The sequence below is a fragment of the Orcinus orca genome, chromosome 13 (assembly GCF_937001465.1).
Source record: "Orcinus orca chromosome 13, mOrcOrc1.1, whole genome shotgun sequence".
Classification (NCBI taxonomy): domain Eukaryota; kingdom Metazoa; phylum Chordata; class Mammalia; order Artiodactyla; family Delphinidae; genus Orcinus; species Orcinus orca.
The window spans coordinates 516778-533294 of NC_064571.1; the positions used below are offsets into that span (position 1 = coordinate 516778).

Sequence of the window (16517 nt, forward strand, 5' to 3'; positions counted from 1 at the left end):
CCTTCCAAAGGCCTTGAGCTCAGCACAGGCCTCCACGGAGGACGCAGGGGGTCCCACGTCACGTGCAGAGCAGGCCCGGGATTCGCCTCTGTGCGTTCACACACAAGGTTGGTACTGATTTCAGACAGGAGTGGGAGCGTCTGGATCCCAGCGCCTCTTCCCCACAGCCCGGTGGCCGGCAGGGGGCTCTCGGGCCCATCGAAGAGGCGACCCTTCCTCCAGGCAGACGCAGCCCTGTGTGAGGCGGGGGGAGTGTCAGGCCCCTTCCCGGCGCCCTCAGCCGGCAGTGGAGGCCGTGAGCACCGAGCCTGGCACCGTGGGAAGAGCTGCCAGCTCACCGTATTACTTGCTCTTTCCTACGTAAGATCTTCACTTGCTGTTAATTGTCTACAGGCTCTAATCAAGCAGCGACGAAAGAACTTTAATGCCGTCATTAACTTCACACCCTTCCACCTCCATATGAGGCCTGCTCGTCTCTTCTGGAGTAAGGAAGGTTCTTTTCCATTCCTCCTGGGAAGAGTCTGCCCCTGCTCTTCTAGCTGCCAGGGCCGCATGGGCTCAGGTCAGCGCAACATGTGCCGCTCGCTGGCTCTCAGTCGGCAGGATCAGCTGAGGAGAGGGTTCAGCACAGGAAGTTCCCGAGCTCGCCTCTTCGCACGGACACAGCAAGTCCACAGCCACATGTGGGACCACCTCCTCGGAAAGGGACCTGAACACTGGCTGAACAGAGCCTCCACCACGAAGGGTAGAAGGACAGCGTGGAGACGGGCAGGGGAAGCAGAGAGATGGACTTGCCCAGGAAAACCCCTCCCCAGCTACCGCAATCCAGTCAGGAGGGACGACAGGGGACGGGTCTCTTCCCTGAGGAGTGAGGGATTCAAGCTCCACATGCAGCCCCCAACCCTAGATCCCGCTCAGAGAGACCAGCCCCCAAAACACCCGGCTTTGAAAACCAACAGAGAATACCCAGGAGGACTACAGAAGCACAGGGAGTGGAAAACCCGCTCTCAGTGGAGTTGAACGTGCAGACTCACTCGACCTAAAAACCAGTGCAAGAATACCAGACTGAACAGCTCACAGCCCACTTACTGACGCTGAAGCAGCTGCCAGAGAGGCGGGAACCAAGTGGGCTGCTCCCTGGGAACTGAGTCTCTGGCGGGAGCCGTATCCGTGATCTCAGGCTACCTTGCTAATGCCGGCTGGTGGGCGCAATTTTGGAATGCTCCATCTAACCTGTTAGTGTCAGTGGGCATGCCCTGATGAAGCGCCGCCCACCCTGCACTTTGGCTAGGCCTCACGGCCAGCTGAGCAATAGCCCTGCCCACCAGTTCCCAGCAGCTGCTGCGGCTGGGCCCACGGACGTTCGGAGGCCAGCCCCACCCACCAGCATGCCTCAGCAGTAGCTGCAGCACCCCCACAATGGGAGGCTGCACACAGCCCACACAGGGGACCCTCGAGTGCCTGACTCTGGTGGCCAGGCAGGATTGCACCTCTGGGCCCACACGACATCTCCTAATAAGGCCACCCCTTCAAGACTGGGAGCTGAAGGAGCTGATTTACCTAATACATAGAAGCAAACACAGAGAGAGTCAGGCAAAACGAGGAGGCAGAAGAATATGTTCCAATTGAAAAAACAAGATGAAACCTCAGAAAAAGAACTAAACAAAATGGAGATAAGCAATCTACCTGATACAGGGTTAAATGTAATGGTCAAAACGATGCTCACCAAACTCAGGAGGAGAATGGACTTAATGGACACATACAGAACATTCCATCCAAAAGCAGCAGAAAACACGCTCTTCTCAAGCATACATGGAACATTCTCCAGGATTAATCACACCAGTTTACAAAACAGGTCTCAATAAATTTAAGAAGGTAGAAATCATATCATGCATCTTCTCTGACCACAATCGTGTGAAACCAGAAATCAATCAAAAGAAAAATTGGGGAAAACCACAAAAACATGGAAATTAAACATGAATGGACAAAATGGCAAAATCAAAGGAGAAATTTAAAAATACGTAGAAACAAATGAAAATAGAACCACAATGATCCAAAATCTATGGATCACTGCAAAAGCAGTTCTAAGAGGGAAATTTATAGTGATATGAGCCTACCTCAGGAAGCAAGAAAAATCTCAAATAAATAATCCAACCTTATACTTAAAGGAACTAGAGAAAAGAAGAAAAAACAAAGTCCAATGTTAGTAGAAGAAAGGAAATAATAAACATCAGAGCAGAAATAGATGAAATAGAGACTAAAAAAAAACCAATAGAAATGATCAATGAAACTAAGAGCTGGTTCTTTGAAAAGATAAAACAAAATTCTCAAACTTTTAACTAGGCTTATCAAGAAAAAATGAGAACTGGCCCAAACCAATAAAATCAGAAATGAAAAAAGAAGTTACAACTGACACCAAAGAAATAGAAAGGATCATAAGAGACTGCTGAGAACAATTATACGCCAACAACAACCTGGAAGAAATGGAAAAATTTCTAAAAACGTATAATCTTCCAAGACTGAATCATGAAGAAATAGAAAATCTGAATAGACTGATTACTAGTAAGGAGAATAAATTAGTAATCAAAATTCTCCCAAGAAACGAAAGTCCAGGACCAGAGGGCTTCACTGATGAATTCCACAAAATATTCAAAGAAGATTTAATACCTATCCTTTTCAAACTCTTCCAAAAAATTAAAGAGGAGGGTAAACAAACTCATTTTACAAGGTCAACATTACTCTGATAACGAATCCAGATAAGGACACCACAAAAATAGAAAATTACAGGCCAATATCCTTGACAAACATAGATGCAAAAATCTTCAACAAAATATTAGCAAATCGAATTCAAAAATATTGATACATTAAAAGGATCATACACTGTGACCAAGCGGATTTACTCCAAGGATGCAAGTATGGTTTAACATCTGCAAATCAACCAATGTGATACACTATATTAACAAACTGAAGAATAAAAACCACATGATCGTCTCAATAGATACTCAAAACACGTTTGACAAAATTCAACATCCCCTTATGATAAAAAACTATCAACAAAATGGATACAGAGGGAACATATCTCAACATAGTAAGAGCCATATATGATAAGCCCACGTCTAACATCATTCTCCACAGTGAAAAGCTGAAAGCAATTCCTCCAAGATCAGGAACAAGACAAGGATGTCCACTCTTGCCACTTTTATTCAACATAATACTGGAAGACACAGAGAACGGACGTGTGGACACAGGGAGGGGTGGTGGGATGAACTGGGAGATTGGGACTGACATATGTGCACTGCCATGTGTAAAACAGAGAGCTGGTGGGAACCTGCTGTATAGCGCAGGGAGCTCAGCTTGGTGCTCTGTGGTGACCTAGATGGGTGGCATGGCGGGTGCGGGGGGGGGCGGTGGTGGCAGGGAGGTCTAAGAGGGAGAGGATATATGTATACATAAAGCTGAAATCACTTCGTTGTACAGCAGAAACTAACACAACATTGTAAAGCAACTATATCCCAATTCTAAAAAATAAAATAATACTGGAAGTCCTAGTCACAGCAATCAGACAAGAAAAAGAAAAAGAATCCACATTGGAAAGGCAGAAGTAAAACTGCCACTGTTTGCAGATGACATGATATTATACATAGAAAATCCTGAAGATACCACCAAAAAACTGCTAGAACTCATCAGTGAATTTTATAAAGTTGCAGCATATGAAATTAATATACAGAAATCTAGCAACAAACTATCCAAAAGAAAAATGAAGAAAACAATCCCATTTACAACTGCATCAAAAAGAATAAAATATCTAGGAATAAATTTAACCAAGGAGGTGAAAACAGTGAAACCTATAAGACATTGATGAAAGAAACTGAAGAAAACACAAAAAATGGCAAGATATTCTGTGCTCATGGATTAGAAGAATTAGTATTGTTAAAATGTCCATACCCTCCAAGGCAATCTACAGAGTCAGTGCAATCCCTATCAAAATTTCAATGGCATTTTGCATAGAACTAGAACAAATAATTCTAAAATTTGCACGGAATCACAAAGGACATCGAATAGCCAAAGCAATCCTGAGAAAGAAGAACAAAGCTGGAGGTACGGTGTCTCTGACTTCAAACCATACGGCCACAGAACGCACGCGTTAACTTGCCGTAGTCCAGTACGCTCGTGCTGGCCACGGTCCATGTGTGACCACCATGACCAGCAGATACATTCCTGCCAAAAGGCTTGTCACCCTTTGAAAGATGTATCTGACTCCCTTCTGTTACCCAAATGAAAATCTCCACCCAAACAGGGACGGCCATGCTCTGGAGGTGAGGCAGAGGGAGTCAGCAGGGGGCTGGGGACCACACTGACCCCCTCATGCCCCAGGGCAGAGCAGGGGCAGGGGGAGAAAGAAGTCCCTCTAAACTCTGCACCAAACTTAAAATCCCTCCGTGATGTGGAAGGTCTGCATGTGGCTGAGGCCTCCAGCGTGTGCTGATGACTCTCAGGGAGTGATACTCCTGGAACTGGGTCTCCAAGGCAGAGTGGCGTCCTTGGGTGGCTGACCTGGTGTACAAGAGCAGGGGCTCTGGGCTGCTGCCAGGACCCTCGGCACCCAGGAGGGGAGGATCCGGCTCTCTCCGAACAAGTAAGAGTTACTGACAGCCTGCGTGCTGGGCACCTTGCTGGGGACGCCAAGATGAAACACCCGGGCCTCGTGCTTAACGAGCTCTCCTGTCCCGCCTTGCACTTGGGGAACTACAGTAAGGCCTCACCGTCTCCCATGGACCAGGCCTGCTTCCTCAGGTAAAGAGTCCTGCACCCAGTTCTCATGAGCAAGACCCCTGCCCATCCCTCCCCGGGTGCCCCGGCCCCAGGTCTGAGTGAAGGCCGTTGGAACTCATCCAGAGAGCTAGCTGGAAGACGGTGCCTCTGTCCAGTGTTGGTGAGGCCTGGATTTCTGCCTAAAGACATCGAGACACCACTGACTAACCTACGTCCCCTCAGGAAGCTATGCAAAGATAGGTAGGTCCCAATGTCCTTAGCTTAGCTGGTTTCGGCAATCACCCAGTCACAGCAGGATGTTCAGGGACTCCTGTCTGCCGCCAGGTAGAGGTAAGCGTCTGGCCTGGGCTCGAAGAAGGTGAACCTGTACCAGCGGATATAACCGCCTTCTAGGAATCCTTCTGAAGACTGGCAAACTGCATTTTCAAAAGGCATCGTTCGCTTGAAATCCATTTTGTTCTGCCACTACACAGGTTCCAAGTGTCCCTCTGGCCATACTGGACCTTGGGAACCTCCTACCTTGCCACGTTGTTTCCAAATTCATATTCTCCACCTTAAACGGTCATTCAAGTAACTGAACTCATTGCCACACAACAGAGTAGCCAGCAATGTGATTCTTCGGAACACTCTTTAAATGGCGATTTTAAACGGCACGTCTTTTAGGAGCTGTCATTTAACAAGAGCAGATTCTCTAAACAGACAAGCATCTCACTTCCCAGCAACGGTTCATCTGGCTCGATTTGGGGATGACATGCAGCTGCTGTGCACTGGACGGCAGTGGGCACAGAGCTGCATCTGGGCAGCTGGTGATGTCGGCCGCTCTGGCTGCCCTCTGCCCCACGGGGCCCACTTCCTCAGGGGTCTCTGGGGCCCTTTCTTGGGTGGCCAGTGAAAGTGTCATCAAATATCTGGACACACCCCCCGCCCCCCGCTTGTACCGGATGCCGGGGGGACAGTGATGTTGAACCCACCAGCCTGCTGGCCAGGCGGCCCCGCCAGCAGTCCTGTGAGCTGCACAGAACCAAGCAGGTGACACGCTAGAAAACCCCACGTGGACACGCTAGCGGGGGTGGGGGAGGCGCTGAAGGCTGGGACCCCAAAAACATAAACGGCAGCTCACACGTTGAGCGGCAGCTGGACTTTGGGAGCTGTGCCCTGCTGTTCAGCCACTGGGGTGCATCCGGCCGAGGCGTCCTGGAAACAGACAAGAGGAGACAGTGAGTGGACAAGGCTCCAGGGGTAGGGAGCGGCCGCGGTGGAGTCTGGGCATCTGGCCCCCTCGGCTGCCTGACTCTGTGGCCTCCACGGCCCGGGTCCCGCTGCCCGGCTTTAGTAGCCGTCCTTCAGTCCAGAGGGGGCCTGGCAGCCAGCGACCCCCGTCCCTCCCGCAGCAGCTCAGGAAACCGCTCGGCCCGCGTCTGGCCCGGACGGTGAGGTGCCGTGTCCATCACGGAAAGAGGCGGTGGGGTGGCCGGCCTCATTCTCAGGACTCGGATTCATTCCTCCCGTGTCTGGCCGAGAAAATCCCGACAAAACCTTTCATGCTCCAACATGTCAGCTTATTTAGAAACCGTGTCCCCGAAAGCTAAAGAAAATCGGTCCTTTGACAGTGGACGGGGGGCAGCTAGAGGGTGCCAGGATGTAAAGCACTGCCTCTCCTGCCTGACCCGAGGCGCGCAAAGCTTCAAGGGTCTACTCTGCGAGACGACGGAGGGATGGCCCCCTTGCAGGAGGTTCCTGCCAAGTGTCAGGTGCGCGGTGAGCTGGGTGAGGGCCAAGCAGCGGGCTCTGGGCTGCAAGATGATGCTGGGCTATCCTTAGGGAACCCCGTAGACCCAGCCTGCCAGGGGCATCGTCCCCCGAGTCCCCTCACCACACACTGGCTCGTGCCGCCCCTGCCCTCCCCAGGTGGCATCCCATCTTTCTGCTCAGAGTACTGGGTGGCCTGGCGAGTTGAACTCTGATCCCCAAAGTGCACGAGTCATGGCCCTCGTGCCTGTGAAGGTGACCTTATTTGGAATCGGGGTCTTTGCAGGGGTAATATGAGGCAAGGATCCTGAGATGAGATCATCCCACGAGACAGAAAAGAACAGAGACACCAGAGGTGAGAAGGTGGCGAGCAGACACGAGGGCGACGCGTCTGCGAGCCAAGGAGGTGGGGTGCTGGCGGCCAGCAGATGCCGGAGGGGCCTGGGTGGGGTCTCCAGCAGCCCCATAAGAAGCCGGTCCACCAACAGCTTGATTTTGGGCCTCTGGCCTCCAGAGCGCTGAGCAGGCACTGCCTGCCGCTCTGAGCCACCTGGTTTGTTACAGCAGCTCCAGGAAACTAACCCAGATGGGGACACCCAGGGGTATCTCAAAGCTGAGGGAGCTGGGGTGTCCTCCCCTCCTGGAGGCCTCCCACAAGGGCAGGACAGGGACCCCGGAGGAACAGGGACCCAGCAGCCTTGGGCAGAGCCCTCAGGAGCTGCTGGTGCCTTGGCCCCGGGCAGGTGGGAAAGGTGACCTTTCACCACGTGTGTGTCCTCAGGGCACAAAGAGCACTGAAGCACAAATCGCAGAGAAGCACCTGGAACAGGCCTGGGGCGGCAGGACAACCCACGCAGGACCGACCGCCTCAGGGCCCTCTTGCTGTGCCGGAGGGTCATTCTTGCCCATCGCTGACCAGCTCCAACCTCGATTCTGGTCTCCGAGGCAGCCTCCCAACCCCGTCCCCCGGGGACCACAGCCCGTCAGCAGCCCCTCAGGCAGACGTCAGAACTGCTTCTCCTCATCAGGACTCGGAGCTTCTGGTAGACTGAGAATGTGTGACACCCACACGGAACGCCCCCCCCCCCCACCCAGGCCACTGACGTCCCGAGCGCCTTCCCGCGCACCGAGCTTCTGCACTTGCGGGAGGGACGCAGCTCCTCAGACCTGCCCCTGCGGCTGCGGTGTGGAAGCTGTGGAGCCAGGAAGGCGGGGACGTTCCTTTCTGCCCAGAGACTCCGGGTCTCCTGCTCGCTGGGCATGCCTGCCCCCAGGAAGGGACAGCCCCGCAGCCAGGGAGACAGCACCCAGGTCCACGGCTCCCCTCGAGCAAGTGAGGGGCCCTCCCTGCTCGCTGACAAGGAGCGGGCAGGCGGCATCCGCCGACCACCTGAGCCCAGGCCCGGCTGGGGCCGCAGACACGGCCTGCGATCTCGGGGGTTTCCTTGGGGTGGGGGGACAGGCGTCAGGCAGGTCGTTACAGACACGGGGTCCTGGCAAGAGCAGGGCCGCAGAGCACACGATGGAGGCTGAGGCTGGGTGTGGCCAGAGGGGCTCCTTGAGCACCCAGTGAAGGGAGAAGGAGGAGAAAGCAAGCTTTGCAGGTTGGAAACAGAGGCTGGAGCACCAGGGGCAGGGGGAGCCCCGGGAGCCCCCCGATCCAGCTGTGGATCCTGGGCGGCACCTGGAGGCCAAAGACACACGTGGTAAGAAGGGCACCAGCCCACGTCTCTGCCGAGGACGTTCAGTCGTGGATCGGCGGTCAGGGTGATGAGAGGGACAGGGGGTCTGGATGCGCAGGAGGCCGTGGGTAAGGAGGGTAAGAGCAGGGATAACAGCGGCCACCCCCACCCAGAGCTCACCAGGGACCAGGCTCTGCTCTGAGCACTTGGCCGGGAATAACGCATTTACTCCGCAGAAACGCCCGCAGGCAGGTGCTGCTTTCTGTCACCACTTCACAAAATGAGTGAACCCAGGCCCAAGGCAGGAGGTGCGCGGCTCACAGTCACCCAGCCGGCCAGTGCCCGGCAGCCCCTGCTGGGGGCCGTGTGCGTCCCCACCACCTCGTCCCCAGGGGAGGCACCAGCGAGTGACCGCGAGCCCAGGGCCCTAAGCAGCACGGAGTCACCAGTTCACAGGTCTGCGGCCTCACAGCCAGCAGGGCAGGCGGTCAGTCCTCTCGCTTCTCTCTGACTCTGACGCAGGGGACCCAGGACCGTCTTCCGTCTCTAGTTCCCTGTCCCTTGCCAAGGAAGGCAACGTATTCGCAGGTTCCGGGGATTAGGACGTGCACACGGTGGGCGTTACTCCCCCTCTACCTACACAACTAGTGGGTTCTGGGGCTGAAGGGCGCGAAGGAAGAGGATGAGCGAGTTTCCGGCCTCCGCGACTGGCTAGACAGAGATGCCGGGAGAAGGGATGAAGCACGAGACCTGGGGGAGGCCGACCAGGGGCTCAGGGGGGGCACGACCTGGACGTGTACGTTCGGGGGTCAGCACCGGGCTGATGTGCCCTCAGCTCTCAGCGTGCGACCCTGGACGGGTTATGCCATCGAGCCGTGGACTTCTGCCCCGACCACGGTCGAGCGACAGGCACTGGATTTACCCTCCACCCGAACACCTGAATACCAGACAAAACATGAATCCCTGGTTCCCGAGACTCTGGAAATCACGCAGTGAAGACACAGGCCCTGGAGGGATGAGGAGATGGGGCCACCGCGGCCCCCCAGCTTCTAGGTTAGCTGGAATATTAGACACAGTAATTTAAAGCTCTGAGCAAGCCTCAGGAAATGCTGGCATCATTCTTTCTGCAGCCACAGGAGGTGAAGATTCGGCTGCAAGAAAGGGCAGATAGAGGAGATGGCTGACCCGAGACTCCGTCTGCAGACCAACACAGCCCCACACGACCTGGGAGAAGGACCTGCACAGGTGGGTGTGGAGGGCTGGGGGAGCACAGCAAACGGGATGGCGTGAGGGAACTGGACACCTAGGTTTAGCCTGTTTCTGTAAAACGATGGGTGCATTTACATGGGGAAATTTACATACAAATGATAATGCTTTTACTTAGGGAGCTGGGATTTGAGTTAGTATTTTTAAAAATCTGTATGTTCAAATTTTCCATCGTTTTACTATCAGCAGTGGTTTTCCACTACATTTTCAAAGTAAGATACACAGAACGACAGAGTTCGACTACCTGAGGTCTGTTTCAAGACCAAGCTATGGCTGAGGTGACCCCATGTTTACTGGATTCTACACAAGCCGCCTTTGTGGGGGGCCAGGAGGGGACAGGAGAGGACCGTGAGGGGACCCTGATGATCGGCCATTCTGCTGACCAGACGCGGCACTGCTGGCCACAGTGGGGCCGAAGGGCCTTAGCCGGGCAGCAGGGCCCACGCGACTGGCTTGGACGGAGCCAGACCCCTGACCCTGCTCTTGTCAAAGGGCCTCCTGTCCAAATAAGCTCTCCTGAAACAGCCAACCAGCCAAAGGCACCACGCGGGAAGCCCCATGACCCGGCTGGGGGCTGCTGAGTCCCACCGTGCCTGGAAGGTGGCCCGCCGGGGGTCTCTGCACCCTGCTGCCTGCCGGCCACTCGGGCAGTAGTTCAACAGGAGGCGACACGTGCAGAGGAGGCTGGTGCCTGCCTCCAGGGCAGAGGGAGAGGCTGGCCATGGCTGTGGGCCTCCAGACCCCCACCCGTCAACTCCGCGCGACAGGTGTTGGGGGCGGCAGGCCTGTGGCGCTCCCCCAGCGCTGGGGCAACGAGGCTGCCCTACAGGAGCCTGGCCCTCAGCTGAAACCCGACACACGAAGGCCACAGAGCAAGGAAGTGGGATCTCACGGCCAGACCCTCCCTTAGAGCTGGGTCGGGGGCATGGGAGGCCACACCTGTGACAAGCCTTTTCTCCCAAGGTCAAGGTCGAGATGGAGACCATCTAAAACTCCACCCACTGAGCCCGGGGCTCTGACTTTTCCCCCCTGCGCAGTGCGGAGCCCAGATGAAGGCCCTTTGGGACGTTGTGCCCGGTGGTGGGAGCCCGGGCTGTGACTCCCCGGTGGGGCCAGCCATCCTCCTCCGGGTCCCGTCTTCATCTCTGTTCCTGTCGATGGAAGGTGCAGGGGTGTCCCCTGCCGGCAGCTGAGCTGTGAACAGCCGAGGACACAGACCCAGCAGAGCAGGACGCGGCTGCTGAGATGGTGGTCCCTCCAGGAGCCCGGGAGGCAGCTGTGTGCTGACCCTCAGGGGTATCGTGGCACGGGGGGGCCTCCTCTCAGGATTAAGGGCTCACAAGCACCAGGCGTGGCAGGGGGCTCCAAGGTGTAGCAGTCCAGCCCTGGGAGGACGGCGCTGACCGGAGGCACGGCCACACCCTAACGCACGGCTCCTAGGACACACGGGGTGGGACGGGAAGTCTGTCTGAGGTCGTTCGCAGCGCCAGGTTGTCTCGTGCCCCACGCCCTCTGGCTGCAACGTGGAACAGGCTTCCCGCCAGGACTGGGGCCTGCTTCCTCCCGGCTGAGGGCCCCGAGGCTGATTCTGCTCTGATTTTTAATGGCTTACTTTTTAATGGCTCTGGGCCTTAAGGGATTAGTGAAGGCTTGGCAGGAGAGAGGGAATCGGGCAGGGAGGAAGGAAGGGAGGTGAGGGCTCCAGCTGCTTTTGGACAGAAATAACTGGGACCACAGCCTGGGGACAGACCCTTCCTGCACCCTGGCGACACCCCGCCCCTCCCCCCGGGCCTGGCGCAGCCCCATGCATGCGGGGCCCCGACGTGGGAAGGTGGTCCACCGTGATGAGGTGGAATTCCTTTCAGCTGACTCGCAATGGACGCGTGCTGGGGCTCAGCCCAGAAGTCGAGCACAGCCCAACCCGGGGGAGCCACCAACAGTGTGAGGATGCCAGTGGCTCAGTGCTTGGGGTCACTGAGCCCATGGAGTGGGCGACTCCAGTGATCCCTTAGGCCTCGTTCAGCAACAGCCCACAGGCACTGCACAGGAGTCTATGCTGAGCGCCCCCGGACCCTGATTCTAAACCGTCAGGTTGTTAGCAGATGCCAGAGGCTCCATTGCTGCCCTTGCCGGGGCCCCTGAGCAGTAGCTGCGAACCAGGCCTTTTATTTCCCGCTGGGATTAAAAAAAGGAAAAAGGGTCTGCGGGTTGGCAAGCTGCACCCCCGCTAAAAGGGGGCTCCAAGTCGCCTTCCTTGACACAGACCAAGACCCCAGGAAGAAACACCTCACTTTAACTTTTAACACGTGTCCAGAAGGCACTGTCATCACCCTAAAAAGGAGCCGTGAAACGGGCATGTTTTATTCAGCACACGCTACCACTCCATGACACAGGGTGAAAATCAGGCTCTCAGGGACGTGCTTCCCAAAGAAAACTTCAGAGTAAAACGCTTACAGCCTGATTCTTCGCTTGGTTCCAAAAAGAACACCCAACAGCCTGCAGGGCCATGGGTTTGGGCGGGGAGGACGGTAGGCGGGGCCTGGGCTGGCAGCTCGAGGTCGGAGGCCAAGGAACCTGGAGGAGACGGTCTGTCCTGGAGAGGGAGCTGGTCGCTCTGTGCCGACAGAACGTCCCCGGTTCTGTCCATCAGCTCCAGGAAGCTGGCTGGCCACCTGAGGCAGAGGCAACCAGGAGGCCAAGCTCACCTCAGGTGGCCCGACCGGCCCACAAACCACTGACTCAGCCCTGAGCTTCTGAGTCCAGGTCTGCTCGGCGGTCGACAGACTCCTCCGAGGTCACATCTGGCCGTGCTGTCCCTGCTTCTGTAAATAAGGTTTTCTTGGCACCCAGCTGCTCTTGCCCACGCGGCAGCAGTCCAGCACGCTGAGAAGTCGGCCGATCCGCCTGAGGTGTCGTCTGCAGTGAGAGGACAAGCCTCCGGCCTCTGCCCTCAGTCCCACGGGGCCAGCAGCGGGGACCAAACAGCCACAGCTGTGCCAAAAGCAGGACAGGCCTCCCCGGGTCATCATGAAAGGGGGCTGACCTGCTCAGTGCAGGGGTGAAAATCGCAAAGCGCTAACGTGTTGGGGGCTGGGGGAAGGCAGTTACAGGCTACTTCTCACCCATCGGGCATCGTGAGGTTCGACTCTGAACCAACAGGTGGAGCCTTTTTCCACCAAGAAGAGTCACAGGCGGGGGGCTTCCCAGGTGGCGCAGTGGTTGAGAGTCCGCCTGCCGATGCAGGGGACGTGGGTTTGTGCCCCGGTCCGGGAAGATCCCACATGCCACGGAGTGGCTGGGCCCGTGAGCCGGCCGCTGAGCCTGCGCGTCCGGAGCCTGTGCTCCGCAGCGGGAGAGGCCACAGCAGTGAGAGGCCTGCGTACCGCAAAAAAAAAAAAAAAAGTCACAGGCGGTCTCCTCACTCTGCTTCCCCACACACGAGTCCGCCTGCTTGGTGGTCTTTGTTCACAGGAAGGTGCCAGTAGCTAGTGTAGACCACCCCCCACTTCCACATGTGTCCACAGACGAAGGCATCGTCCCTGGCTTTGCACAAAATGCATGCCTTTCACATCCCAATGACCCGTCTCCCGCCTTCAAACAGAAGGTGTCTCCTATGGAGAGGTGGGACTCAAGAGCCCGCAGCCCCATTCAGCGTGTCTGTCGTCCATCCACGTGTCCGCGAGCCCCCGTGTGGAGGGCCCCTGCGGGCACTGAGGGTCCGAGCACAGCTTCCGTCTCGGCCGAGCTCCCAGGCCGCAGGCTAGCGGTGGCCATGGTCGGGCCACGGCTGCAGGGCCTGGGTGTGCAGCCGCGCCCGTACCGTGGTCCACATGGTGGGCCTGGGGGGGGGCAGGGCTGGGTGAGAGGAGCGGGGAGGTAGGGAGGGTCCTGAGCCATGAGCCTCTGCAGCAGGGCCTGAGGAGACATGGAGTCCCACAGGAGGCCTCGCCTCCTTCCAGAGCAGGCCCACCTCCCAGCGGCTGTGCCGTTCCACGCACTCCCTGCCCCGAGCGGTGTCCTTGTCGCCTGGTGGGCCAGCTGGTCCCAGGGGCTGGGGTCCAACAAGGGTCCTCCTGCACCTGCCCGGGCTGCTCCTTTAGCCAAGAGCTCGCCAAACGAGAGGGAGGACGGAGGGACCGGCAGCTCACCAGGCCCAGGGGCCCGTCCCTCGGCCGCTGGCGATGGCCGGCGCCCAGCAGTCCCTGCCCTTAACGTCGCAGCAGAACAGACAAGGTTGGCGGCTGACGTGGTGGACGAGAAGCCCGGGCCGGGCGGCCAGTGTTCTCATTCCTGCAGCCAGCAAGTCGGGACAGCACTGCCCACGTCTGCAGGGAAAGCTCTTCTTGTGCAACGTCCTCAAGGATGAGACGGTTTAGTTGTCTCGTGCTTGCTTGGTACTTTTTTTTTTATTTTGCTCCGGACAAGGCACAGAATTACCTTTGTAACTTTTTGAAAATGCTCAACACAAGCCCAGGCTCCCCACGGGCAGTGCGCACAGGAGCCTGGAGGTGGGCTGACAGCGGGGAGCCCGGCGCGTCGGTGCCCGCACTCCCCGCTTAGAGCCTGTCCCGGGCCGACACAAGAAGAGGTGGCGAGAGGGGCTGCAGGCCACCCCACACACAGGCGGATGCGTTGAAAGACGCCCGGAGGCTTCCAGGAGGGCTCTTCCAATTCACTGCTCAGACGCTAGAGAAATGCTCCCTTTTGATGTTCTCGCTGCTGAATTTCAAACACTCCCCTCCTCACTGATTTTAAAGCACATCTTTCTGATCTCAAGGGCTTCTGTTGACTTATTTGAAGCTGGCCTGTAAGCCGTGGTCTCTCTGAAGCTGAGAAACACCGAGTCTGGTGAGAGCCTGCTGGGTGCAGGTCCCACCCACGGCCGGCCACGGACGGCGGGCACAGAGACGCTGGTTTCGGCTTCCGTGGGTCACCTCTGCTCTCCGAGATTGCCGGCCTCTGCGTCGAGCAGTTAAAGCTTACAGACAACACGGAGCCTCCAGGGAAATGGTGCCGTGGGCTGTTCCCAAACACCTGGGCTCCCCTGGGTGCCCTGGACCCCACTCCACCCCCATCCCCACTGAGCAGAGCCAGGCTGGAGGACTTGCTTTGGCCACTGAACATCCCCACGCGGGAGCCTGTAGGGGCCAGTGCACTGGCGGCCACATGCCACCCCTGCCACGGCGGTGGGTACACTGCCGCCCGGGACTGGGCCATCGTCCCTGCACAAGGCCGGGTGGTCAGAATTTTAGCGTCCCTGAGTCACGTGGTCTCTTCACAACCACCAGCCCCACTGTTGTGGCCTGAGAACAGCTGGGCAGACGACATGCAAGTCAGCATGTGTGGCTCTGCCCCAGCAAGGCTTCTATCTACCGAACAGGTGGCAGGTGGGCTTGGCCCACGCAGCTGCAGGTGTCGGGGTGAGGGCACAGCGCCCCCCGCCTGTGGCGGACGCGCGGTGTGCGTGGGAAGCAGGCCTGGAGGATTGGGGCTGCCCATTCCAGGGCATAACCGGCCACGCTGCCCGGCCCAGGAGCTCCTTGCACCCCCTGGGGCTTCCCAGGCAGCGGGGGTGGGGGGGCGACCTGGGTCACCTGATGACAGGTCGCTCTGAGCTGTGGGTCAATCACCTCCTCTGACCCCCGACCTCAGCAAGCAGACATCTGGACCCTGAGTGGTGGAGCTGGCCTAGACAGCCTCTTTCCCCGTCCCTCCTGCTAACCCTCCCTCCCCAGCAGCAAGGTGACCGCGGTGCTCCGCTGCTCATGAGGACCTCGGCCGAGCCTAGACTTCTCCGCACAGCAGGGAGGAATGATTCATCAGGGTCGAGTGTGAGCACGGCGGGCATCGGAGGCCCAGCCCGACCTCGCTCCCCTGGGAGCCCCGCTGCCTGTGGTGGACACGCGGCGTGCGGGAGCGAGCTGGCCGCCTCACAGCTGCGCCCTCTCGGCAGCCGGCGGTGTGGGCCCTGAGCCCATGGGAGCCATCATGGGGGGGCCGTCAAGTGGCATCCCTGGAGCCACGGTGTTTCATGCTCAGACCATTCAGAATGCAGCATGGCTGACTCGGGTCCCATGGCCACCCGAGGAGAGACGGCTGCGTGGGAGTCAGGAGACAGGACACGGCACACAGGGTGGGCGACACCCCGTCCCTGCCCAGGACCTCCAAGTCCAGGGGTTGGGGAGAAGGCCATGAATACCAGCGACAAAAGCAACACAGTCCACGATGGATGCAGGGGAAAGCCCTGCAGGCCAAGGATTAGGTCAGCGGGTGCGAGAGGGCCGCAGGCCTTTCGTGTGCGTGGGCGCGTGTCTGTGCCGCGAGGGGGGGAGGGGCAGGAACAGGCGTGGGGGGAGGGGGAGCCAGGCCAGCACGGGCGCACAGGTGCAGGATCTCTGCGGACGGCACAGGGGAGACCGGTGGAGATGCTGGAAAGACGGCAGGGTGGTGGTCGAAGTCTGAAGGGCTCCTCAGGCCACGCTAAGGTGCTCAGAGCTCCTGGGAGGCAACGGGCACCTCCAGGAGCACCCAGGTGAAGGGCAGCGTTACCGCAGGGCGCGAGGGGCCGCCAGAGGCAGGCAGCTGGAGTCTGAGGATGCAGACCCAGAAGGTGGCGCCGGAGGTGGGGGCAGAGGGGGCGGGGCTGGCCTCTGGGTCCCACCCATGACCACTGACCCACGCTGGTACCTGCCGTTCGCAGCCCTGGTGGCTGGCCCTCAACTCACAGGCGCTCAGCACCACCCTTCCTGCCTCCCGACAGCTGAATTAAACGGGGCCACAGCCAGTTTGCAAACTGCTTCCCTTGACCTCTCACCCTTTCTGACGACGCTCACTAAAGTCCTGAGCCTGGTCACAACTTTCACTTCCAGTGTCACTGCGGGAAAATGGGTCCCAGGGCCCGGTCATCTCATTCGTGGCTCCCACACTTCGCCTCTTGACTGACCGGCCTGTCGTGCGGCAAGCAGGACCAGCGTGGACGCAGCAACAGCCTGGCTCCAGGGCTGCCTGGTCTGGCTGGCTGAGAGCAAGGTGACCCCTTTGCTTCCC

General features: G+C 57.8%; 1 protein-coding gene across 3 annotated transcripts in view; it reads right to left on the reverse strand.

Moving 5' to 3' along the window:
• SH3RF3 (SH3 domain containing ring finger 3) overlaps positions 1 to 16517 on the reverse strand; it is a 205346-nt gene that overhangs the window by 54825 nt on the left and 134004 nt on the right. For all 3 annotated transcript variants that reach the window (XM_049695843.1, XM_049695842.1, XM_033401643.2), the window contains one exon: positions 5894 to 5967. In XM_049695843.1, coding sequence (XP_049551800.1) covers positions 5894 to 5967 — 74 coding nt within the window. The remainder of the gene's footprint in view (positions 1 to 5893; positions 5968 to 16517) is intronic.